Source organism: Scardinius erythrophthalmus, assembly GCF_964197995.2.
Source record: "Scardinius erythrophthalmus genome assembly, chromosome: 25".
In the NCBI taxonomy this organism is placed as follows: Eukaryota; Metazoa; Chordata; class Actinopteri; order Cypriniformes; family Leuciscidae; genus Scardinius; species Scardinius erythrophthalmus.
The window spans coordinates 28,553,346-28,579,694 of record NC_138245.1 but is presented as its reverse complement, the minus strand read 5'-3'; the positions used below and the strand labels follow the sequence as shown (position 1 = coordinate 28,579,694).

The window sequence follows — 26,349 nt, the reverse complement described above, 5'->3', positions numbered from 1 at the left end:
AGATTCACCCGATGACGGCAGCACAGCTGGTGATGTTTTCATAACAATAATCATCTGTATCAGAGTTCTGGCACAGCTGTCAGTAGGTCCAACCTGCACACTGATAATGAAGCTGATAATGAAGTCCTGCAGGTGGACACCCCCACCAACATCACAGAGGAATGCCTGCCATTCCTCACTTCATAATTCATGCTTTTCTGCGCTGTTTAACACAAGTGTACGGTGACAGGCATCACGTTAAACACTCGAAGAATGTGTTAACTCATCGACCCCTGATTCATTTGTAAATCTTGAGTGGACAGTTTCATAAAAAAAAAAAAAACAATTGTTCACTGCTAAAAAAGTGAGTTTTTACTTATTTTGTATGAAGGTATGAATAATATACTGTATTTTAACATGAAAAGAAAGCCAAGATTTTGTATTATTAGATTTCCCTAACGGCAATCAGTGCAATTTTTATGCCATTTGCCATCTTATACAAGAATTTCCCCTCACAAAAATCAATCCACCAGCACTTCTTAAAGGAATACTCCAATTTTTTTGGGAAATAGGATCATTTTACAACTCCCCCAGAGTTAAACAGTTGAGTTTTACCGTTTTTGAATCCATTCAGCCGATCTCCGGTTCTGGCGGTACCACTTTTAGCATAGCTTAGCATACATCACTGAAGTGGACAAGACCATTAGCATTTCTCTCAAAAAAATGACCAAAGAGTTTCGATATTTTTCCTAATTAAAACTTGACTCTTCTGTAGTTAGATGGAAGACCGACGGAAAATGTAACGTTGCGATTTTCTAGGCTGATATGGCTAGGAACTAAGAAACTTTACTGCCGTACCATGAGTCCAGCAGGCGTAATGATATGAAAAGCCTGAAAATAGGCTACCTTCCGTCAACATAACCAACGTGACAAGGGACAGGGAGCGTTTGGAAGTTACCGAGCTGGGGACTATTTTCAGGCGCTGCGTCATATCATTACGCCTGCTGCACTCATGGTACGGCAGTAAAGTTTCTTAAAAGACTAAATTAGAAATTGTAAAAAAAAAAAAAACGGCATCTTAACAGACATAATCAGAAGCTCAAACGACCCTGCTTGATGCCCAAAAACAAACCTCATTTGTTCTTACTGAAGCTCAAACGTGATGGTAACACGAGAATGAACCTCATTGGTTCTCACACCTCAAGCGAACATGCATGAGCTTCCGTTTACCACAACTGACGTGTGAGTTGATGAATGTATCATTACTTTTATGATGGATGGATGCGCTTTTTTTGGGATTCAAAATCTCAGGCCCTATACACTCCCATTATAATGCTTGGAAGAGACAGGATATTTTATAATGTAACTGATTGTGTTTGGCTGAAAGAAGAGCCTAGAAGTACACCTAGGATGGCTTGAGGGCAAGTAAATTATGGGATAATTTTTGGGTGAACTAACCCTTTAAATACTGCTATTACAGGGCAAATTTGAATGGATATATGCATTTTCACATAAAAAGACTGAATATGCTCACTAAACGTCCACTGCTACAGATCACTGACTGAAAGAGTCTGCCTTTTACTTGGTTATTCAGCACACCCTGCTGGCAGAAAAGACTCATAAGAGCAGCTGTGTTAAATCACACTGACCAACACAAGTCTTGTTGAGTCCAAAAACTGCTGAGGAAAAACTCAAATTCATGAAGAAATTGCCATTTAACAAGTGAAAAATACACTGGCATTCTTTGAAGGATGTCCCATTGGGTAGAGATTGATTGTAGTGTTCAGCTTATAATGCATCCAGCATCTTAAGAAAGGGATTGGAACATGATAAAGGCAATTAAGGTATAAGTTTAATATTTTTTCTCAAAAGAATGCATATACAGTACAAAGGAGAGACTTCATACAGAGCATTTGGTTTCCACCAAAACAAAAACAAAACAAACAAATAACTAGGGAAGGGGAAAGACTGGAAATCAAACCAATTTTGATCCACCTGTGTTGCACTAGTAAACTTGGTTCTGTTGAGAGTTTAATGTCTGTGAGAGAGGTTATCTTGCACGACCACATAAACAGTTGCTTGCTTAATAATTAAAAATAAAAATAAAACCCACACAGGTGGATCAGAGAATTGCTGGGATCCAGCCACTGAACAAAAGGAGTGAAATGAACATTTGAGGAAAACAAATATGAGATAAAACAAAAAAAATAAAAAATAATCATCACAAAGGAAAAACAAAACATTTGGTAAAATAAAAACAACTGGAGCCTACAACATCTTTTGTCAGCTTACATTATTATTATTTAATGTTAACCTATCCAAAGGAACCTGGAGGCTTACCAACATGCATCACAAGTTCTGGAAAAATGCTTTCATGGTCCCTAGCAACGCATTAGAACACCCCACTTGTTCTGCTAACACTGTTAGAAAGATCCCTGCTTGAAATAGACCAATTTCCTTTATATATGGAGTCCAAGTTATCCACGGAAAATAACTGAACCATTTACAGGGCTTTTGTCTCGAATGCCTATTAAATGGGAATATTGGCAAAGAATAAGGAGCTATTTCTAAGCACTTCAGGTGATGTTGTTCAAGGGTGGAATAGGGATTACGGTAGACTTGCGAACACGTCTCAAAGTACAATAATTCTACAGTTTTATTTCTTGGGCTAGTGGCGTTTCAGACCAGGTCAGAGTGATTCAGTTGCCATTTTGAACGCTGTACAAAATGTTTGCACAGCACAATGGAAATGGATACAACCTGAATCTCCTCAAGACTTTAGCGTCTGCGAAGCATTACTACTGTATGCGTTACATTAACCCACTGAGACGTCAAAATTCAGCTGGCAAACCAAGGCAGCATCTCTAAATCTCACCATGAAGTACAGAAGTAAGACTCCTGGAATCAAAACTAGAAAAGGCCCTCTAGGTTTTTATATTAATGGGCATGTGGGTTGTGTGTTTTTCATGTGTATATGTATATGTGCATGTGTATGGTGGGTACTCTTTATATCTTTATTGCAGAGCAAATATTGAAACTCACTTCTTTTACACATTGCTTTTTAAAGTGTAAAGCTGTGGACCAGCCTTAGCAGAGCAAAGAAGGGAGGGGGAGATGGGAAACTGCTCATAGCAGCACACATTTACGCTTCTTCTTGGGCTCTGGGGGCTCCAGGGCTGCCAAAATCGCCTCATCAAATACGTTCTTTAGGCCTTTCTGTGAACACAAAGCAAGGGAGAGATGGACACTCAACATGGGTCAACACAGACAAAAGAAGAAAAGTAAATCGATGGGTGGGTCGGACACTAAATCACTTCTTTCACAGACGCATGATTGGATGACTTTGGACATGTTAAAATGCAACATATAATAGCATTATAGAAATAATGGGTAAAAAATTTAAATGCGTAGGGAATGCATGTGCCATAAAGTAACATTTACAGAGGAACCAAGCAAATGGGAATAAGCCAAACAAGAGCAAAGGAATCAATCAGGAAGTTTATTCATAACTAGGTCCACACAGAATTTGTGCATTTTCTGTATTTATTTTGGAAGAAAATCTGCTAAATGGATTTTAAAAAATGGCAAAAATGCACTTTCAAATTGAGCATGTCTTATTGGTACCTGGAAGAGTAATAAAATTAGCCAAACTACTCAATAATTGGCCTGCAAAGATACATTTGGTTGGCCAAAATTCCATAAACTTTACACATCTCTCAGCTGCAACTACTTAGATCAGAACCAGTGAACTGAAAATCAACTGAATCAGCCATGCGGAGCAGTCATTCAGACACAAGAAAGTGGAAGTGCAAGCAAACACAGGCTCAGAGACTGAAGGGTTGGTGAGGTGAAGGGCTGCTCAAACAGAAACTCAAGCCTCTGGGTGAAATAACAAACAGACAAATGATCTGCGAAAGAATGCAAGTGTTATAAGACTGGCCGTATCTGGATGTAATGAGCAAGAACAACACTTTCATGAAATTTCAGATCACTTTTGTTTGTTGACAGGTCAGGTGACAGCTAAAGCAGGGGAGAGTACGTACAATGCGCTTTTCTGTGCACATGCCCAGATTAGGGGCAAGGAGGAAGTGCTGGGTGCTTGGAAACAATAAGCAAGACATTGTTCGAGGCAATCGTCCTCAGAAGAGTAGTCTGAGAAGTTATTGTCCAGTCCAGCGCTGTTAGCACGTCTCAAACGAAGGCTGTGACAAGACCCCACTGTGTGAGCTATAGTGAGAAGGATTTATCAGAAAACAGCTGGTGGAAGGTAGATGTGGATTGCGCTTTGTGCATAAAAGGCTGTGTGGGTAATGTTTAATAGTGTTCAAAGTATGCTATATGCATCCTTGAGTTATTAGCCAGTCACAAATACATTGGCATCAATTGACCCTGACCATTTAAAAACACCAACTCTGGCTTAAAAAACAGCATTAATGCATAATTAACGAGAGAGACGCATTGAGTAATGGCAATTGCAGCTTGTCCTTTATTAATGGCACATATTTCACAGGATTATATTAAGCCATTTAAACTCTCAAGACGTTGTATGGATAAGAATGGCACCAAACTGCAAACTGTAGCCATAAGTTAAGATTAGAATTAACTTTATATGATACAATTGTTGCAGTACAAAATAAATACACTGACATAAGGAATGATTCTAATGATTCTTAGAAAGAGCGCTGCTCTTAAATAACAGTAACAATCAAATAAAGACCATGAACTTTAAATGATCCAATGTCTGAAGCAACATATCAGTATTTAAAGCAAAAAACTACATATGCAACCCTTCCTTGTAAACTTCCACATTTTTATTTGAAAATCAAAGTGCAAATAATAATAATAATAATAATAATCTGTAGAAAGGAGACAAAATGTCACTCCCAAGAACTGGGTCTAACTTTAGCAATCTCCAAAGACAACATAAAGTAGAAAAAGGAAAACAGCAAAAGCAAATCCTTTAGTATTGTTGAAAGAAGATACATATTTATGACGTCACTTAAGAGATTGGGATACTTGTCTTTTCTGTGGAGCAAGAGGTAACTAAAGGAAGCAGCAAACATCTGGGGAAGAGTTGGGGTGTTAGAAAGAAAGAGAGAGAGAGAGAGAGGTTTAAAATATACAGCACTTCCGTTTTCGCTGCGTTTCAGGAGGTTCGAGGGCAGCTAGGATAGCTTCATCAAATACATTCTTCAGACCTCGCTATGAACACAGAAGGGAAGGGAAACAGAATAGAGCACCAATGTTAGCAGTGACAGAAAACAGGAGAAAGAGAGAGAAGAAGAGGTGAGATATAAGAGGAACTAGCACATTTCAAGAGGACAGCAGCTAGCAAGGAAGAGAGGCTGCTTGTTGAAGAGTATGTCGCACTAAAACAAATCTACAGGAGCAGATGCCGTGCAAGCCTACAGACGACACTAATAATTAAGGAAATGGATACATTGCTGTGGTAGATTAAAAACAAAAATCAAATTTAGGTTGCCAATTGCAAGCTGATTGCAGTGCTTTCGCCACTGTTCCTTTTTAAAACAGACTGCAAGACGACATTTATTAAGTCAAATATAGCAATCCAAAAAAAAAAAAATAATTAGTACATTTGTTTCCTAAAAATCAAAACAATCCAGCCAAACATAAAAGACAACATGAAATCATAATAATTACTTTAATATATATTCTTGGCCTTATTGTGCAATGCTCAATGCATGTTACTCTAAATGAGAAAAAACTAACTTAACTTTCACCACTAATTTTGCTGACACAGACAAGGCCACATGGATGCAAAATAATACTAATCAATAACATCATGGCCCACTTTCTATGTGCTGTTTTATGTTGCCTATAATATGAATATTCCCACCAGATCAGAATCACCTATCGCATATTGAATTATATTCTAATATGCACGCATCACCAGGCAGAGAACAGCTGGTCAATGACAGATCGACCTCTGATCAAACACTGAACCAAAGGTCAATCCGTAATCCTTTTTTCAAAAACAAAGAAAAATTCACCAATGTCTCTGAGCCTCTGCCATGAAGCTTCCACTTTCTTGTTAAGGTAAAAAAAAAACAAAAAAAACACAAACCTGGAAACTTTGATTCAATAATCAAATGTAAAATATTAACACTATATTATCAGGCCAATGAGAATGAAGAGATACCATTCTTTAGATCTATGGATTTCAGTTCTAGGATATTTTAGTATGTTAAATGACCAACTAAAAAGGCAGTTTCTGTTTGTAATGTAGATGATATACGTTCATGAACATATATGAGGTGTGCCGTATATAAGACCCCCTTACCTGCGTCAGAGCGGAGCACTCCACATATTTGACAGCCTTCAGATCGCGGGCCAGCTTCTCTGCCGTCTCCGGAGTGATGGGTTTCTGTTTGTTCTTGGCAAGCTTCTCAATGGTAGAAGGATCATCTCTCAGATCAATCTGCGTCCCCACCAGCAGGAAGGGGGTCTTTGGACAGTGGTGGGTGATCTCAGGTACCCACTGAAGGACAAAGCATAAAGGATCAGGCCACTTTTTCCAATTAACTCATGTAATTGATTAATATACTTGACCAGGGCTGCGTTTTTCAAAAGGCTAAGTAGATCATAGAACCATTGGTACCAATGATCTCTAAGATCAACTCACAATGCTTTTGAGAAACAGCCCAGACTGTTAACTAATCGACAAAATCGCATGACACAAAAAATAGACAATGCAACTAACAAAATGTCTGCTTCTGGCTGGTTTGAATGATTCAAGCTCACCTTTTCTTTGACGTTTTCAAACGAAGAAGGTGAAACAACTGAGAAACAGACTAAGAAGACATCTGTCTGAGGGTAGCTCAGGGGTCGTAATCTATCGTAATCTTCCTGACCTGCAGAGACATGGAAATAACAGGATACATTAAAACTAAGAATGCAGTTTGCGATCCTGAGCAGCCGACGGACGTCATTCAGTCATGTGGTCCATGTTGCACTTGAACACATGCACAGCGAAAGCCTCTGGTCCCACAATCCACCAAAATAGCAGTTCCAAGCTCAACCACCCTCCACAGGAATGTGTGGAATTCTACAAAGCTCCTGAGGTCTAATTTTTATAACAATGACGATCATGAATGTTTTTTTTCCCCAATCCCCATCAGCATGAGCTCCACCCTCGCATACAGACATTGTAAAATCCAGATAATTTACTTCCGATTCAATAAACCTTAATGATATTGAATGTTAATCACTAGGCTATATATGAAAGTTTAAGATGTCGAGAAAAATGTTGCACCGTACCTGCAGTATCAAACAGCCCAAGGGTGTACGGCTCACCTCCAATCATAACCGTAACTGCATAGTTATCAAAGACCTGTAAGCAAACAAAGAAAAAGTCCATTGTACATTCAGGAAAATTGTTTTTTTTTTTTAGCTTTCAAACTCAATAAAACAATTACAGCCACAGGAAATATGACTTTATATAAGTGAATGTGAAATGGAAAATGTTACTCACCGTTGGTACGTATTCAGATGGGAATTTATTAGTTGTATAGGAGATTAATAGACAGGTTTTACCCACTGCACCATCACCAACAACGACGCACTTAATCGTCTGCATAGCTGTGCTTTTACAAGTCCACTGTTCTCATTCAAGATCTGCAATGAAAGACAAAAGCGTTCACATGAGACACATGTTGAACTTTATTCAGTCAGAGTTGCTCTCCAATGGCGTGTCATTCTCAAGTTCAAAAGGTGTAAACGGAGACACTATAGCACATGTGCATTACACAACACCCCCAAGTCCTCTAATATCATGTGTGCAGAGTAATGTGCAGGCAACAGAAAACATCACGAAATTTACCTTAATTTTAATCAAATTAATTGCTTCATGTAGATAAAAGAACCAAAAAAAATCTAATCTTTCTTGGATTTTACCACATTTATTTAAAGGGAGAGCAGAAAGAGAATGAGGGATGTGTTGCAAGCCTGATTCAAACTTCAGAAGCTTTAACCACTACGCCACAAATCATTCTTCTATTCAGCCTCCTATTCTGTATGATCTGAACTGACCATATGATTTAAATCAGTGTTTCCTGCACCACAAGACAAACATACAGTGCAAGCAGTGCTGACTGAATCACGACCAAATGAGCCAGTACTTTAAATGAATTACAATGAATCCAGAATGAATGGTTACTACATCAACATCAGACTCGCTTACCGTTCTCCATATGACAAGGTGTAGCTAAAGATTCATAAATGCAACAGTTGTTTTTGTAATAAATTGCAGTGGCGGCAGGTGCAGAAACCCTTTTTTTTATGATCGAATCATCTAAATGTGTCTGTATAATACCAAAACAGACTGGAAGAATCTCTCATGCCGTTAGATACCAAAGGTGTTGTTGGTCTGCAAGTATAAAACACCCACATTAGAAAGTGTGAGAGTCTTGGCTGTGATCGACTCAAGATGTGAGAAATTAATCTGTCCTGCTTTCTGCTGCAGAAGACAGAATAAATCATTCAAATCAATCACACACTCTTCAATGCCTCACAGACAGTTACATTCACACAGTAATACATTTCCTTTAGTTAGTCTGACATGTTACTGGTGATGTTACATGCATCCACTCAAATGGTTTGTGCAATAACTAAGACAGATTTGCTTAAATGCATTATGGCTTTTATATGACAGACCTATGGAAACATCCGAACCCTGAAACTTATCGTATTCAAGCTAAGTGCATACTACCAGACTGAAAATTAAACACCCGTAAAATGTTAACAGTAGCTACGTTTACACGGACACCTTTTGTTTCAATTGGAATTAACTTATTCTGATAAATACGAGCATACTGGTTAAATTAACGCTAAATAAAGTGATCGGGTTGATGTGCATGTTTATATGGCACACGCTTCAAATTGGATTTGATCGTTTGACACGTGCACACTGCAGGAATATAGTTTCCCACTGTTGCCATACTAACCATCCTCCAATCATTTCTTCTTCTCTTTGTTTTAAAATGCAGACTTTATATTTAGAATAATAGAGATCGGATTTGGAAAACGTAAGGTTTAAATATCGGATTTGGTCAATTCGTTCCGATTGACGTGGCTACCTCTGACTTTTTATTGCGAATGTGCTACAAGTCCGACTGCAATCAGAATATTAGGGTCCATTAGAGATGTGACGGTGATAATATTCTCCCACCGGTTAATCGACTTGGGACAACACCGGTATTACCGGTTTCATCGTGGGGGTGGGGGGTGTTAGAGTGATGTAATTATTTTATTTTACATGGCGTCAATTCATCATTCGTATTGAGTTTGATTGACATACGATCTGACCAATCAAATTCCACCATTTTTGTGCGACAAAGCAGTCAGAAGAGTTATTGATTAACGTCGGTGGATTTGAACTTGGCTTTAACTGAGGCAATCTGTCACGACACATTAAAGAGCCAAAAAACGGTAGGCCTATTTTATTTTTGTTTGACTGACCAAATTTGAAAGTTGAGACTTTGTTTCATATTAAATATTACCTCCTCGGTCCTGTCTTTCAGCGCGTTGTCAGTGTCCTCTATTTTTCACTGCTTGAGATCATGTTGAGAACAATAACACCCTATTTGAGGGTATAGGGCACGATTTCGGATTCAACCAGTGTTTGAAGAGTGGGTTTGTTATTATTCATGAAAAACGCAAAAGACGCGATCTCTTCCCATGCAGTCAAAATTAACGGGAGACCTTTGTTCTTTGATTAACATTAATGACACTCCATCTGACATGCGTCCCATTTTCTCACATATCTCTACATTCATTTATTATGATATTATTTAAATCATTTGCTCTTATGAGGACACTCGACAAAATGGACATTTTGGCATAATTTGTGTGTGTGTGTTATGTTTTGTTCAAGGCCGAAAAGAGAACTCGATACTGACGCGCGTCTTTTCCGTGTGTGTGTGCGCGTGTGTGTAATAGGCAGGACTTACAGCAGGTCTCTTGTTTTGCCGCGCTTGAATGGTTGAGCGTGATCATACAACGCTAGTCAACAGGTGACAGAAAATACGGATACTGCGTAATTGCTTTAAAACAATTTTTTTGCGGTGCTGTGGTGGGCAAGTGATGAAACCGGTGTTGCGACTGAACACCGTGTAACACCGGTAACACCGACTATCGTGCCAAGCCTAGGGTCCATGTAAACACAGCTAGTGTTTTGTCTACTATTGTGTTCTGATCGCAGACTAGGAGCATCAACTACGAGATCATTCTAGATCAGTTTACAAAACAATTATTCTTACATTAACACACATATCAGCAGGGAGTTTATTCTTATCAACATGGAGGAAATACTTGCTGTCATTTTTACACAGACTTGCACAAAATGGTAAAAATAGTTTTTTTAGGGAAAGGTGTTTGGGGAGCTTTTCAGTGCTTTTTAAATGTAAAATCTGTTGGATTGTTTCAGAAGTATGCACACTAGAAGATAGAGATGATTTATCGATTAATTGATCGTTAATTTGAAATCCCTACTAGAAGAGCATCAGCGACACACACTGCAGTTTGACACAGCATCATCAGGAGCACAGCTACTTGGGCGGAGTGATTAGCGCAGCACACGAGACGCCCTGTTGATGGTTCCGTAAACAAAGTAACCACTCCGCCCAAGTAGCTGTGCTCCTACGCCTAGTGAGAATATAGTTCCCAGTATTTATACGATTAAAAATGGTCTCTGTCTCACATAGCCTTGTTATTTGTACACGCTGTGACTATACAGATCACAACATGTAAATAGGAAAATGTTTGCATTATTTTGTCACTTATTGGGATTAGTATGCTACCTTATCCATTTACATCCAGTCTTTGTGCTAAGCTAGGCTAGCGGTGGGTGCGTCAAATAACACTTACAGAACGCACAGAAATGAAAAAGGTATGTATGGACTTATCTAACTCTGGGGGATACTGTGAATAAGCTAAAGTCCCAAAAAGTCGGAGTGTTCCTTTAAGTACCCATATTTTTCACGCATGCAAGTGTCCTAAAGACAAACTAAATCCAACCTCAATTTGCTCAACCGTATTTAGACACAAGTACACTAGGGTTTATGCATTCAGCTCCAGAGCAAAGTTCTTACCTCTTTAAATTTAGTCTCGGATATCTTTCACGTTTAAAGCATTCAAATGTCCCCCTCTCTGACGGGCCAGTCGGCCCCTCCCCTGTTCTGATTGTGGGTCACTGCGGCTTTAAACTCAAGCATAACGTCATTGGTTTAAGCACATCGCTTACAGCGGGTCAGCATGCTGCTAAACCACTATTCACACAACACAGACCCCAAGCCTGTGGAGAGGAGACATGGGGGCAAAATAAAATAATACGGCAATATCCCTTTCCTTTGGTGTGCGGAGGGGTAGAGTGTGACTGAAGCGTGAGACCGAGAGAAGCACTTCCTACTGCGTGTGCCGTGCCTGAGCAGAAGCTAAGCCTCTGCAGAGCTGTGTGCAGTAAGCGGGTGAGCCTTCAAGCTCACAGATGGTCAGGACGAGGAGATGGAAGCCCATCCCGGCTGTTTCCTTCCCCTCGCGCACCTAAATCAGAGGAAGCAAGGCCTGACCTCATTCTACTGTCAGTGGAAAACACACAAAGTGCAGGGATCTGTTAGGTCCTGTCACCTATCCAACACAAATTCTAATCAAAAATGTAATTCGTTAAACTAGATTGCAGTTATAGTGGGTTTACACACATTCTCGGAAAGTCTCCCCTGGATTAACTCGCATGCTCAAAACTGTAATGATTTTAAAACGCCGTCCTGAACAATCATACCGAGAGAACATTTCCATGCGGACAAATGCGAGTGGAAAGTTTTGTACTGGAAATAACTTGTATTAAGGCCAAACTTCAGCTCACTTCAAGCGATAGACTTCATAAAGCAATATAATCCAGCCCCATGTGCATACCCAGACAGTAAATCCCCACTCTTTAAAACCAGGGTACATTTGGACAAGCCTGTGCTTTGAATCAATCTCACCTCGAATTCTTATTTTCTCCCTGAATCCACCCTTATTTTTAAAAATATGGAAAAGATTTGACTGCATACCACTATTTATAAGACTTGACACACATACACACATAAAATTACAAGTGCTGTGGGTATAGAGAAGTGAATGACCAATATTGCTTTTTTTGTGAATGATATTACAACTTTTGTAATTATTGTTTTAATTTTTTCAAATAAAATTGACAGAATTTGATCGATTTCATATCAGAAGTAAAGCACAAAGCTTTGCGATTTTTGGATGGGAGATGTTTGGTGTAGAGAAAAACCTGGCAAGTAAGTAACCCAGGCTTGAATTACAGAGGAGTCATATGGTCAAATAGTCTGCTTTAACGTTGCTATTTTTTAACCTGTTAATGCGTTATTGACACATTCAACAGCCCTAAATTCAACACAAGAGACAATTTCAACACACATTTCTTGAATTGCAGTTTAAACACATTTTTCCACCTTTAGATCGACAGGACATAATTAGACCTGATCATAGGCTATTTTTCGATCAATACCGATTAATTGTCCGATACACTGGTGAACTCCTAGTGATAAGCAATAATACATTAACAATGATATAAATAATATTCGAGCCATGCTGTTTTGCTATCCTGCCTAATTGTTTAGCAACGAATTTCTCACTTGAGAAATGGCAGTTATGTAAGAACATGAGTAATGGTCAACACTACATATTAAATGTTATTTTTAATTATGTTGTTGGTCGCACAAAATGGTGTCATTTGTCAACAGAACATAATTAAACCAATACAGCGATGAGTTATCATCTATTTCTACTTTAAAGCACAAGGCTAGATCAGTTCTAGATGCTAGATTTGCCCATTCTTCTCGTTCAAGTCCTGCCTTCTTCCTGTGATAGTTTAACAATTCATTTGTGACAGGAAAAGCATTTCCTCAGTAACAAGAAGCGAAAGAGAACTTGTTGCAAAATACACATTGATACAAGTAAAATGTATGCTGTGTCCTCCCCTAACTTAGATTAATTTGAGAAGGAGAAATAAACCAAAAACAGCACTAAGGATGCAAATATTCACCATTAATGCTGAGTACTTCTCTTTTAAATTTAAAGAACCTACAAGTCAATAGCAGTGCTAAAATCACATGAAACTATAGAATTAATACGTGTTAGAGAGACATCCCTGACACAAAAATATGTTTGGCAGCAGGAAACAATGGTCAGATACAAATAGACCCCCAATAGAACCACAAATCACTCAAACTATTAATTTCTATCTATCTATCTATCTATCTATCTATCTATCTATCTATCTATCTATCTATCGAGGATGATGTAGCTTAAAATGCAGTGAAGTTTACAAAATGTTGCGGAGATCAATAACACAATTCTGACAATATCATCCATGTTAAACAAACAAACTCAGATTCAACGCAGGATAATTAAAAATAGATAAATGCAGCATAACGTTACTTCCATTTCCAATGATGCTGTACAACTGAAGGCCATCAAAACACAACCTTTCAACTGAGCAAACATGGACTGCACAATTCCTTTATATCAACCAGAATAAATCCATCTGTATTTAAGATAAATTAGCAATAACGTGCTAATATGAAAATATAAAATAATTATGACATATATCCGTCGTCAACAGGCGACTGCAACGGATGACAGATTGAAAGCCGAAAAGATCATTATGTTAAATACTGACATAATACAAATCAATTATTACATTAAAACAGACACTAAATATGTTATTCAATAACACGACGAAGATTGTAAAACTGCCTATGGTCAAATCTGACCGGTTCTCCTCAATCTCGTTTAGCCGCCTGTGCTAACTGTCGTCCGGTGCCATTTAACACGTTTAATTCGTTAAATACGCCTTCCAAATATATCTATTCATACGGTACATATACATAACTCGATATTCAACTAGATCAAACGCTAATATTGGTCAAAGGAAGAGAAATATGGTTAATATTTTGAGCGTCATTGGCACTCACCGTATCCTTTCTGTTTGTTTCTCTGCGCCGGGCGTTGGCAGATCCGCGCGCTTGGGGTTTCCAGAACTGAAGAGCAGGGGCGAGTCGCGCGCTGCGTCACTCTATCACACTTCATTACAACTAAGAAATTATTATTATTATTTATTATATATATATATATATATATATATATATATATATATATATATATATATATATATATATATATATATATATATATATATATATTTTTTTTTTTTTTTTTTTTTTTTTTTTCAAGATACAAATTCATGCAAAGCTAACAGAATACATGTAACGTTTTGTCACTTCTTTTTTTATATGTACAGTGTACCATTTATGCAGATAGTTTTATTTGGATTAGGATTCAATAAATATTTCATTAAAAAGGGAGGTAGAAAAGATAAATGAGGATTTTGTCCATGCAGGGGAAATGTACTAGTTAATTAATTTGTTCAACAAAAAAAAAATACATTGATAATCATGTATATCAAATATTATTAATAACAAAGATATGATGAGAATATGGATACAGCATTGATAGGCACATGTAAATAATAATAATAATAATTTACATATTTAAGTATTATTCACTAGAATGGTCTACATTTCTTTTCATATACATTTATATTCTGCTACCATATATATTTTCGTTTATTCCTTAAATTGTTTTGCACATAATGACTTTGACCAATATGTAATGACAGCAATGAATTCTTAATTTTCAATATAAGATGAACATCACCTTATTTTACTAACCATGACATTATTAATAATTGTAAAGGGTATTATTTTATAATTTCTAATTACTTATTTAATTTTTTAATTCGGATTACTTTTTGACCTATTTCTCTAAATATTTCAAACACCACACGATGGCAGTCAAACAAAAAACAAGATCACATCACCTTGTCAAAATAAAAGTCCACTGTTTAATCTCAGTAATGTTAGCGTAAATAATACGTGTAAAATCAATAGAAAATTCTAATAAAAAAGTTTTTATAGTTTCTATATAATTACTATACAATTAGATAACGAAAACAACCTGACACAGTTATTATGGAATATTGAATTATTGGCGACTTTGACTTTTATTTTAAAGTATACAGATTCCTGTTTATCATATGACAGCCAGGGAGCACATGATTTTCAGAGACGTCAATAGATGGACTAAACACAGTAATTTGCTTTTTTATGTTTTTAAAGTGTTATCTGATAGGTGAGTAGTTAAACTGAAAGAATGCACTTTTTATTTTAATGTTTGTGTACATTATTAAATCAATATAGCGTCATTGCCATGAACATAAAATCTTCTGTTCTGATCTTAAGTCACAGTTTATCTCCAGAATGACTATTGCGGATCTCTGGGATCAGAGAATACCTGCCTTTCTACTGAGTCCATCTCAGTTTTTGGCCACCACCACATCTGAGAGTTTCTTGGCTGAACTTATACACGAACTGCGGAATGATAAGGCCAATGATCAACTCAAGGTATTGAAAGCAGACAAACACACACATATGTGTGTGTGTGTGTGAGAGAGTGTGAGTGCGTGTATATTTCAAAATAAACATTTTAATATATAAAAATATATTATATTGTATTAGTGTTCTTTTATAATGTTTAGTTACATGTTTCATAATAAGATGACAATATATAAAATGTATAATAAATATTAATTCATATAAAATTTTAAACATTCTATTATGTTGAATGTCTGTTTATTAGCCAGAGGCGCAACTCACTATTCAGTATGGTATATTTCAAATGAGCAAACATGTTATCATCACATTTCTCTCCACAATGTTTGCAGCTTTTTCAATAACCTGTATGGCTTTGTTGAAATGGTGTGCATTTTCCCTGTAAGTAACTCACTTTTGTTTGATATTGTAATTTCTCTTCCTTATTATAAGATACTCCTCGTGTCTGTGCTACTGGAGCATCCAACTATTCTCTGCCCTTCTACTTCTGTGGGAGAAGAAACGGCCCTTGAACTGCTATCAGTCTACTCTCACACGCCACAGAAATCCATCAGCCTCAAGTGCAATATCATGCTGGCCATCACCAATGTGATAATATGCACATCCTGCTTGGCCACCCACACAAAGATGGCTGAAGACTGGCTGGACCTTCTATTTCAGACGATTCAGGACACCAATGACTACAGATGTGGGCTTTCCCAGCAGCCTTTAAGGGCCACCGCCTGCGACTGCCTCCGAGAAATGGAAACCTGTAGCCCTGGTCTTCTTTCTCAAAAGTTAGAGGCCCTGTATCTTCTAAAACAGCAAGAAACTACAGTTCTGCATCAGTCCTACTGTATGCTGTATACACTAGGGCTGAAGAACGCCATACGGATCTTGACGAACCAAAAAGATGTTACTGACCTAGAGTTTAAGGGCATCTTAGGAGGAAATGAAGGGTTTGCATGGAAAAGTAATCAGTTAGGCTTGACCTTCTTGCCGATAAACATGATGGTGCAAGTCCCACGATTGCCACCTGGACTGGATTGTAAGGAACTCAAATCTGTAATGTCTTCACTCTTGGAGGAGTCTTACCTGCTAACGCCCACTTCCCAGTCTGCCCTGCTCAGGGAGCTCGTAGAAGTTGTCGCCATGGTGCCGGGACTTTCTCCAACGTTATTCAAATCGCAACTTCTGAGACTCTTTGGGACTGCAGAAGTCGAGCTCATGCATGCCACACTCTTCATGAAAGAAACGTTCACAGACAGCCTTTTCACCGCCGAGGATGAGAACTTCCTGCTCAAGCGTCTTGTGAGCACGGCCCAGCATCCACTCCTAAGAATTCCTGAGAAGCTCTTCTACATGGACTGCATCCTGCACTTCCCTGAGAACCGGCCCATATCCAGCAGCGGAGAAGAGAGTTTACCTGTGCTGGTTACGCCACGTCTGGCAGCATCTCTTCTTCCAACGGTTTTTAACGATAGTGCTACGATGCTCTGCAGACTAAACCTTCTTTGTCTGGTGTACCTAGAAGCAGATGAGGGCGAAGAACACAAAGGGATCAACTACCTCTTTGATCACATAATGGCCCTTTTGAAAATCGTAGACGGCGATGGTAGCAGAGAAGTGGTGGTGACCTCTTTCAGGGCTGTGTATATTTTTCTCATGCACTTCAGCGGCATGGAAGAACTCTCTGAGAAGCTGATCGCCAAATTATGCGACATGTATTCCCGACAATGCCGGCTAGCTCCAAATTTGATTGGCCTCGTGGATCGCATCCAGGAGTGTCTCGGCGACCACGTCTGGTCTGTTAAGTTGTTGCGAGGGCTTCAGAAATGCATTATGGAAATGCCTCCATTGCAATTGACGATTCATAATTTGAGCTGGCACTTGAAAGTCTTGAAAAGAGTGGCTAAAGAGGGTCAGATTACCCAGAGGAACACCATTTACCTTCTTCTCAATGTTCTCATCAACTCCAACTTGTGTGAAAGAGGCAAATGGCAGGTTGGAAACGCAGTTCTTGCGGTTTGCCGCAATCTTTTGGAGCACCCTTCCATCGATCAAGTGTTTATCGAGTTGGCTGATCTTTTGCAATACATATCGGTTCATTACGACGACACGGACATTAAGGATCACGCTCGCTTCTACTACTCGTTGCTAACCAATCTTTCATGGGAAAAGCTGACGGGGGTTCTCGTCAAAGGTCCCGATGGAGGCCGTGCCAAAGAGCGGTCGCATTCTGCCACAATGGCTGAGAGCGAGGGGATCGCCAGTAACCTGACTGTACGCAAAACTGAGCGGCATGTTTTGCGACTCGTCAAGGTGCAGGAAAAATCCTTGCAAAACTCTTCGGAAAGTTCAGAGTCGTTGGAGGCAACAGAAGAGACTAAGAATCTATTGGAGGTTTATCAAGAACAGTTCCAGGTGCCAGGTTTTGGGTCGGAGGTCACTTTGAGATACAATCTGACTCATGCAAATGAAGCTGACACTTTATTCAATAGAGTCTTTACAATCTGTCTGCATTTCGAGCTGAAAGATTTAAACTATGCAAAGGTAAGCGATATACATGTGCCATGCGTGTTCAGAGACCGAAAGCCACCTGAGGTCGACGTAAAGCTCAGACCATTTCAACCATATCCCACTACTTTATGCGTCAGTGCAATATTTACCACCCAAGATGGATGCTCTTGGCACAGCCAACTGCCTGACGTGAGCGTTTCATTCCCTGAGATATTCCTTCCTCTGCCGTTACCGCTAAATACATCACGCGCATGTAAAGAGGAAGTGTTCGACCGCATCTGGGAGGCCACAGCCTCTGGGAGTCCTGACAAATCTGCCATTAGTCTGTTCTGTTTCAAAACTGGAGATGAAAGTCTAGCTGATCTGATCAAGACACATTTTCAGGGTTACCTGATTACAGACGAGAAAAGCAAAGGATCATGGAAAGTCTTGTTCTTTCTTCCACCAATGTGCCATGTCCTTTTGATGATGACACAGGCTGAGGACGCAGTTCAGGTCAGCATTGCAACGGACAACTGGGAGCTATTACCCTTTGTGAACTCGTACCTCCAAAACATTACTGATCATTGTAGCACAACAGGAACAGATGGCTAAATGGTGATTTTCATTTACATAGTCGATTTTAACCAATTCAATTTATTTTATTGCTTCCTTGTGTTGATATAACACCATTTGTTTCTGTATATAAAATCTTTGAGGAATGTGTTTAATAAAGTATATAGGAGCACATATGTTGTTTGTTTCATGTATACGAGTAAGCAGTGCTTTTCTGCTGCTTTACACACACAATCAATACAAGGTACTGTAACTGAACCATTTAATGAAAACCAAATTACAAAAAGATGTAATTCTTAAATTAAGATACATTTGAGAAAGCAACATTTAAAATGGAAAAATCTGACCATAAAGACATTAAATGCATGATTGAATGACAGATTCAGCAGTAGTAACAAGGTAGTCAAGTCTGCAAAACTGAATTTTAATTCAATTTATCCTGTATATTAACAACCAATTAGCATCTTTTAAGACCAGTTGGCCTCTATGACCAGATAAGACAGTCCATGAGTGAGCTTTGCCCTTTCACTCTGAAATACCCTCAAAATTGGGCTCTGTGCAGGCTGGTAGAGCGATTTGCCTGTTCAACAGTTTGTCCATGATGCCCATTTCAGCATCCCGCTTTTCAACCTCCTCTTGTGGTGTCCAAGACATGTCGTGTTGGAGTTTGTATCCGCCAAGGAACTTGTGAGGGCAATTGGGACCCCATTCCTGTAAGAGTTTGAAATAATATTATATTAAATTAGCTGTTAAATATTGTACTGTGCTTAAGAAAACCATAAATAATTGTTCTAGTGACTTTTATTACATCTTTCAGTACTAAACACTAGGGGTGTAACAATATATCGTGTCACAATATATCGCAATACAAAAATGCAACAATATGTATCGTGGATAGTTCACCCAAAATAAAAATTACCCTGCGAGACATTTTTTTAGTTTTCAGAGTCAGTACTACATTAAATTACAATATATTATGTTGAATGTATAATAATGGGGGAATATTAGTGGGTCCTGATAATGCTTATGTTATAAGTGTAAGGCCCGTGAAATTGGTCCAATTGCCGGTTCACCAATAACACAGGGAAGGTTATCACGTGCTCTGTCCTTACCCATGCAAAGTATTTGGTTGGTTAAATTTACAATACATTTAGTTATGTATTCTCTCGTTAATTCATCTGACTCCATAAATGAAAGGTTTTAATAATATCTGTGCCTCACTAAAAGTGAGTGAACATTTGACTATTCCGTGTATCTCTTCAATGAAAATAATATCAAAGTCAGTTAGAATAATCAACAATGTAACAATTTATTATGTCAGGTAAATGTATCATGCCAATTTCATAATCAATTCAAAGATAATCGATACAAAACATCAAATGCTCTGGAATAGAGATAAGATGCAAACCCAACATTTAAGAAATACGTTAGGCTGAGAGATCTACATCTCCCAGCCTAACGGACCCATCTGAAATACAGAAAAAGGCCCCGATCTCCCTGCTGCAATTCCTTAAATAGACAAACCTTTTACCTGGAAACATGTAACAATCGAAATTTGCATGCAGTGGTCACATCTTCATGGGGGTGTGGGACCATTTGCTTAGAGACCACCTTCCTTTGTAAATCAGTTATCCATAAGCTCTTAAAAACCTTATTACCTTTTGTTTTATCTATCTGGATATGAGATATCTGTACCAGTCGCACTGTGACATTTTAAATGATACCAAACATGAAAATACTCTGTGATAATCATTCACATTAAACTATACATTTTCTTGGGTGATTTCAGGTGATCGTCTGAGCTTGAGAGAGGGGTGAGGGGAGAGGGAAAGAGATGTAGATTAGGATGACTCGGAGGTGAGACTTTCGTCTCGATGGTGCATGAGAGCTAGTTCAAATGCTAATCTCCAGAGAGGTCCTTTTGTCCTCTCAGGGCCTGGTCACCCCCAAAACAGACTGTTTGGAATTTCCTAATTTATCAATTCTTACAAAGTCTTATGTTACCAGTAAAAAGTGGCCTATATTATTTTAAATATATCTAGCCAGTGACAGAGTGCAAGCATATTCGTCTAAAATAATTCTGTATTTTCAGGTTCAGAATCATGAATATATTTATTCTGGTGTCACCATTGTCCAAGCCTATTCATTTACACCCACAATGTTATATCAAATTTAGCATTTAATCAACAGTAAATTTTTTCTTAACCTTTTATTACATGTCTTGGAGTATCGCAATAATATCGTATCGTGAAATGTATCGAATCGTGAAATAAGGGTATCGTTACACCCCTACTAAACACTGCACAATTCCTTATTCCCGAGGTTATAGTGCAATTATAGTAATCCCTACTAAACGTTTTGTTTCACTATCATTACTACTTGGCACCAACCAATTCAGATTGACCTCACTTCTCACTCATAACAACTAATAAGACTAATGAGACTCATAATGTGGCAATCGACTCACCCGAGGAGACAGAATCGAGAAGTATCTCTGTCCGGATTCACGCATGTAAAGATAATACATGTTTCCTGGCTTCTTCACAACATTGCAGGCGGCGTGGTGAAGCTCAGCGTCTTTCTTGGCATCTTCCAAAACCTGAAGTATAAATAGGAAGTGATTTAACCATTATTAATTTGTCACATTTCAGATTATTATATTGGCATATATATTTAAAGGTAGGGTAGGCAATTTTTTTCATAAACACTTTGTTATACTGGTTGAAACTCTTCACATCCTGATAGCAAAAGTGGTCCAATATTAAAACGTACATATCTCATCTCTGGAAGGCTGTAGGACCAAAATACATTCATCCAATGATACTATGTCCTACCAGCCTGTCAACAAATGTATTTCCATATTTCTGCGCACCTGCTTGCACAGACATCACATATCATGAGGCGATGTACAGTTGTAGACAGACAGTCACTGAGCGCCGCAAAAAAACTAGAGCCCGACCGATATATCGGCAGGCCGATATTATCGGCCGATATTAGGCATTTTCAAAACTATCGGTATCGGCATTTATAACGGCCGATAAATTAATATTTCAAAAATAAAATAAAAACGGACAAAACACCCTTCAACCATGTTATGAGGGTTGCCGTTGTATAGTTTGTCCACCAGAGGGCACTCTACACCGTCCCTGTTGGCAACACTCGTGTATAACGTGCCACACATTCAGCAACCTGCTGATCCAGCCCGAGTCGGGCAGAGAGAACCGCGAGTGAGATCAGCGGTGAAGTGTGTTCATGGTGAGTTGGTCACGACTCACGAGACATACATTGCTTGAATAACAATTAAAAGAACATCCCTATCAGTTCTCTTAACTCAAATAAGGATGACAAATTTCGTGACTCATGTCCAGTTTTGCTGCGGTTAAATAAGCCGAGAGTGAAGCGGAACAACGCGACGTAGGCTATATTCACATAAAATGTTAACACTGCAGTTCACAAAAGTTCATAATGTGCATGTGCTTTAATGCTTTGTCGGTTAAACATTTAATTTTAAATACTGATGCGCTGTTCTAACGTGTGCGTTTCTCAGCGCGTACATGTGAAGCTCACATGCACTAAAAGCCTTTCTACCAGCGCCTTTCTACAAGTTATCTTTCGAGTATTATTGTGCTAATACTGTTAAATACACACAAGATTTACATAAACAATGTCGGTTGTCCGCTTGTCAAATGCGTGTACATTAGACGTGTCGTGCTCAGCTCTTTAACAGACAGTATCAATTGTAAACACATTGCCGCTTGTCCTTAAAGGGATAGTTCACCCAATAATAAAAATGATCTCATTATTTACAGGCACTCTAATGTTGTTCCAACTGTATTAATTTCCTTCTAATATTTTTCTAATATTAATAGTTTGAAGAATGTGGGTAACCAAACAGTAGCTGGTCCCCATTGACTTCCAAAGGAGAAAAATATACTATGGAAGTCATTGGGGTACATCAACTGTTTGGTTACCCACATTCATCCAAATAACTTATTTTCAACAGAAGAAAATTTGAATTTGAATTTGTTGTCAATTTGAATGTGAAATTGTTGTTTTTGTTCAAAGGACTAAACGTTTAGTCTTAAAAAAAATCTTAAGTTTGTATTTTTATACATTTTATTTATCAGAACTTTAATATATTTTGATGTTCCTCTGTTCTGTTGTGACAATACAAGAAACAAGTTTCTTTTTAAAATGCATTATCATATTATTTTAGTTAAAACTCATAAATAACTACAAATAACTAATGTTAGGGAAATTTGTTAATGTTTTGTTGCGCGTTTCTGAAAAAAAAAATATATATATCGTCCGATATATCGGAATATCGGATTTTAAAACCAACAAATATTTGTACCGGTATCAGCCTTCAAAGTCCTTTATCAGTCGGGCTCTAGTACCCATCAAAAGTTTGTACACACCAATTGTAAAGTGTGTCCAAACTTACTGTACTATAATACACACATAAATAATATTGCTACTGTATTATAATATACACATAAATAATATCGGCCGATATATCGGTATCTGGCTTTTTTTTATCGGTATCGGCATCGGCGCCCAAAAATCCATATCGGTCGGGCTCTAAAAAAAACTGCAGGCAACTTTTACAGTTCCTCCTAAACCAAAACAACAAGCCTCTACATTCACGCCGTGTTGTACCCGTAATTACAAGATGCCAACCTGTGACGTTCTACCAGGAGCTGTTTCAGGAAATATGTGTTTCTCTGGCAACACTATCAATGCCGAAATTACTCTGCAGCAGTCATGTGGTACAAGTAAGCGCTCTGGAAGTGGTTTACGTTCATTATTATTGTAATTAGGGTTGCAAAATTCTGGGAATTTTCAAATTTGGAAACTTTCCATGGGAATTTAAGGGAATTAATGGGAATTTAAGGGAATTTATGGGAATAAACTGGGAATTTTCAAATTTGAAGGTTGGCTCTTCATAGGGAAGTTAAATATAGTTGAGGAAAGAATATTTTAGCATAATCTTGACTAAAACAAACAGATGCCATTTAAATACACTTGAATATCCATGCCATTCCTCAATCACATGCACATAGCACACTGCTTACTGCATGGCTATTGAGACCACACCCCCTACTGGCACTGTGCATGCCTCCATCACATGTACAGAAGCCCAAAGCACAAGGCACACATTTGAACCTGTGGACTAAAAGTAAGTTTTGATGATATTATGGGGAAATATATTTATTAAATGTTTAAATTGCAAATATCACATACAAATGTATTCATCTAGTGGATAGCAAGCTGATAAGTTAGATGCTAAATAAGCTAGCATAACTTTATTTACCACATAAGTAGGGCTGGGCGGTATGACGGTATATATCGTTACCGCGGAAGAAAATGTCAACCGTAACAGATTTTTTTATTCCGTGTATACCGCGACATGTAAATAAGGCGGCGTGGTTAACTCGCGTGCAGCGTGCGTGAGACTGAGACACTGATATTTGTCAAAGAAACATGAAGAAAGACCAAGAGGATCCACAAAAGGAATTACGTTTTCAAAATTAACGTGATATTTTCGGGGGGAAGGCGCAGAAGTCAACTAGAGCAGTGCAGCACACTGAAAGTTTAGAGAGACGCACATGCTCGCAACAGGGCTTACTTGACAACAAGTTCATATATCAATATTCTAACGAATAGAAATAACCTTAAATAATGTATCTATCCGTCTCTTATGTGTACAGTTACTTTCAGAGTGGACGCGCAAGCGGTTGCCGTGGTAATGAATATTTCCAAAATTCCCCAGCTTAACTTCCCATGGAAATTTACCGGAAACTTTCCGGAAATTTACCGGAAACTTACCGGAAATTTACCGGAAATTTTCCACCCCTTTGCAACCCTAATTGTAATGTTATGTGCTCTGATGCATGAGATAATTTAACGCCATCTCTCGTGACGCTTTGCAGAATCTGCTCTGGCTGTTTATGCGTTCATGTGTTTTGGAGGAGGCGTGGTTTTGGAGAGAAAGTGCTCTGAAGGGAGGGTGGGATCTTATGCTTTCAAAACTAGCTTGCTATCGCAAGCCTCTCCGAAATTGCAAACCCTACCTTTAAGACAAATATTGCAGTGCTGCTCCCAATACAACTCCAGTGACATTTATCAGACTGCTGTATAATATAAAGGTCATTTGATTTGACAGTTCAATCTCACCTTTCTTGCTTGCTCCTGAAGGTATCTTATCTGGTCAGCAATGACTGTAAGTTTGTTGCAAGCATTGGCTCTGATAAATTCATCTCCCTAAAATTTCCACACAAAACAAAATCCATCATTAAAAGATGATAAAAATTGTATATCACAAGTGTGATCTAGGCTAAAGCATCACTTACCTTCTGTACTTGCTGTGCCAGAGCAACTAGATTCATGGGATCCCCAACCCGGTTAGTCTGGTAGGGACTCACCAGCGTCATTCCACTTGGGTTACTGCTGGTCTCCACCAAAGTTACTGTAACATATTAATGTCCACATGTAAAATCCTGTTCCATAGTAAAGACATGTTTTTGCATTTAGAGTAAAAATTACACATAAATTCCAAAGAATAATCTTATAAAACTGTACTATGGAAACCATACTTCATAGTTCAGCAAAAATGGAATAGTTACTACAATAACTATATTCAATTTCTATGTAACTGCCACTTCCATAATAAAGACAGAAAGACTTCAAAAGCTTCCTACACTGAGATCTGAGATACCACAGTAATTCATTAGGAAACTAACTTACTATGGTGAATTGTGTAAGGTAGCCTAATTATGCAACCGGTTAGATAAGCTCTCAAGACTAAAAACACCTCGTGAGGGACAGAGCAGAGAGTTTAACATCTTAAAAAACTACTTCACAATACATTTTGGGACTCTGTATATAAAAAAGCAAATATTCTTTATGATATCATTTAATTATTAATATTTTACTGTTGCTTGCCAAGTTCCACATTGACTCCAAATGTTACCAAAAGCCTACAGGCTATTGTATTGTTTGTGTGAATGAAATCGAACACTTATAACTTCTGAAAACGTTGTTTTCACTCTTATTATCACTCTGATGTATGTTTTGTTTACAGTGAGCCAATAATGGGACATTTAATAACATTACAAAAGCTATGTCGACTTATAATAACAACTTTGCTTGTCAATGAAAATACTTTTAAGCAAAGACATTTAACATATGTTTTCAACTTATAGCTAACAATATGGTTCGATGAACTCAATCATTACATTTCAATCAATCATTCACTGGCTGACGAAACAGACAACAACCTTAACTAAAAAATACGCTATAATATGACTTGTTCATACAATTTCTGAATTTAACATCGAAAGCCTTTGTCTTACCCGTGGTGGTTTTGTTGGGCTGGTGTGGCAGACTAACAGTTGTATCCATTCTGTAATAAACTATCTCTCAACTCTGAGCAAATGAACACGAGACTTCTCGCCGGTCTCACAAATTTTTTTTGGGCACAACCAAAAAAAAGGCGGCGTTTCTGGGGTCCTAAGTGTGTTTGTTGCCTCGAGTAGTAGCCGTGATAATTGCCTGTATAAAGATTCCTCTATTTTTGTCATTAATAATTTCCACACATATTTAATTAGGGGTTAAAATATAGCACATATTTCTATGATAATAATTTTAAATATTATAAAAAATATCATTATTTATAATTCGAGTATTCAAATACTAAGCGATTGTGCATGTTTAGAGGCAGCCTTCGCGTATCGTGTTACGCTGACTGTAGAAAATGTAGAAACGTGAGTTTTCTGCAGTTATGAAAGATCTGAGTTTGAAGATTATAAAAGCAAAAATTGCAAGTCTGTACAAGTTT

General features: G+C 38.0%; 3 protein-coding genes across 7 annotated transcripts; 1 reads left to right on the top strand and 2 right to left on the bottom strand.

Moving 5' to 3' along the window:
• Positions 1 to 1,813: 1,813 nt before the first annotated feature.
• cdc42 (cell division cycle 42) lies at positions 1,814 to 14,100 on the bottom strand. Of its 2 annotated transcripts, none has more exons than XM_081357874.1 (6): positions 13,980 to 14,100; positions 7,472 to 7,614; positions 7,258 to 7,330; positions 6,742 to 6,851; positions 6,281 to 6,478; positions 1,814 to 3,195 (listed from the first exon to the last, which is right to left on the bottom strand). In XM_081357874.1, the coding sequence occupies exons 2-6, from the start codon at positions 7,574 to 7,576 to the stop codon at positions 3,106 to 3,108; spliced, it is 576 nt and encodes a 191-aa protein (XP_081214000.1). In that variant the 5' UTR covers positions 7,577 to 7,614; positions 13,980 to 14,100; the 3' UTR covers positions 1,814 to 3,105. The 2 variants fall into 2 exon arrangements, with proteins under 2 accessions (XP_081214000.1, XP_081214001.1); XM_081357875.1 differs by having other exon boundaries at positions 1,814 to 5,181; positions 13,980 to 14,054.
• A 984-nt stretch (positions 14,101 to 15,084) lies between these two features.
• On the top strand, positions 15,085 to 18,682 carry ap5b1 (adaptor related protein complex 5 subunit beta 1). Of its 4 annotated transcripts, none has more exons than XM_081357897.1 (3): positions 15,085 to 15,155; positions 15,306 to 15,467; positions 15,888 to 18,682. In XM_081357897.1, the coding sequence occupies exons 2-3, from the start codon at positions 15,324 to 15,326 to the stop codon at positions 18,546 to 18,548; spliced, it is 2,805 nt and encodes a 934-aa protein (XP_081214023.1). In that variant the 5' UTR covers positions 15,085 to 15,155; positions 15,306 to 15,323; the 3' UTR covers positions 18,549 to 18,682. The 4 variants fall into 4 exon arrangements, with proteins under 4 accessions (XP_081214023.1, XP_081214022.1, XP_081214021.1 ...); XM_081357896.1 differs by having other exon boundaries at positions 15,103 to 15,195; XM_081357895.1 differs by having other exon boundaries at positions 15,107 to 15,195; positions 15,323 to 15,467.
• On the bottom strand, positions 18,537 to 26,041 carry cUnh1orf50 (chromosome Un C1orf50 homolog). The gene is made up of 5 exons (XM_081357900.1): positions 25,865 to 26,041; positions 24,863 to 24,978; positions 24,687 to 24,773; positions 20,977 to 21,108; positions 18,537 to 19,220 (listed from the first exon to the last, which is right to left on the bottom strand). Exons 1-5 carry the CDS (start codon positions 25,911 to 25,913, stop codon positions 19,035 to 19,037), a joined length of 570 nt encoding a protein of 189 aa, XP_081214026.1. The 5' UTR covers positions 25,914 to 26,041; the 3' UTR covers positions 18,537 to 19,034.
• Between the last annotated feature and the right edge of the window lie 308 nt (positions 26,042 to 26,349).

Coding starts and splice junctions, on each gene's coding strand:
- cdc42 (XM_081357874.1), bottom strand. CDS start 7,576: ATGCAGACGATTAAGTGCGTCGTTGTTGGTGATGGTGCAGTGGGTAAA. Junction 6,479..6,741: donor TTGAAAACGTCAAAGAAAAG/GTGAGCTTGAAT, acceptor TTTGTCCTTCAG/TGGGTACCTGAGATCACCCA. Junction 3,196..6,280: donor AGTGCTCCGCTCTGACGCAG/GTAAGGGGGTCT, acceptor TTGTGTTCACAG/AAAGGCCTAAAGAACGTATT.
- ap5b1 (XM_081357895.1), top strand. CDS start 15,119: ATGATTTTCAGAGACGTCAATAGATGGACTAAACACAGTAATTTGCTT. Junction 15,196..15,322: donor TTTAAAGTGTTATCTGATAG/GTGAGTAGTTAA, acceptor GTTTATCTCCAG/AATGACTATTGCGGATCTCT. Junction 15,468..15,887: donor AGGCCAATGATCAACTCAAG/GTATTGAAAGCA, acceptor CCTTATTATAAG/ATACTCCTCGTGTCTGTGCT.
- cUnh1orf50 (XM_081357900.1), bottom strand. CDS start 25,913: ATGGATACAACTGTTAGTCTGCCACACCAGCCCAACAAAACCACCACG. Junction 24,979..25,864: donor GCCCAACAAAACCACCACGG/GTAAGACAAAGG, acceptor AATATGTTACAG/TAACTTTGGTGGAGACCAGC. Junction 19,221..20,976: donor TCTCGATTCTGTCTCCTCGG/GTGAGTCGATTG, acceptor AAACTCTTACAG/GAATGGGGTCCCAATTGCCC.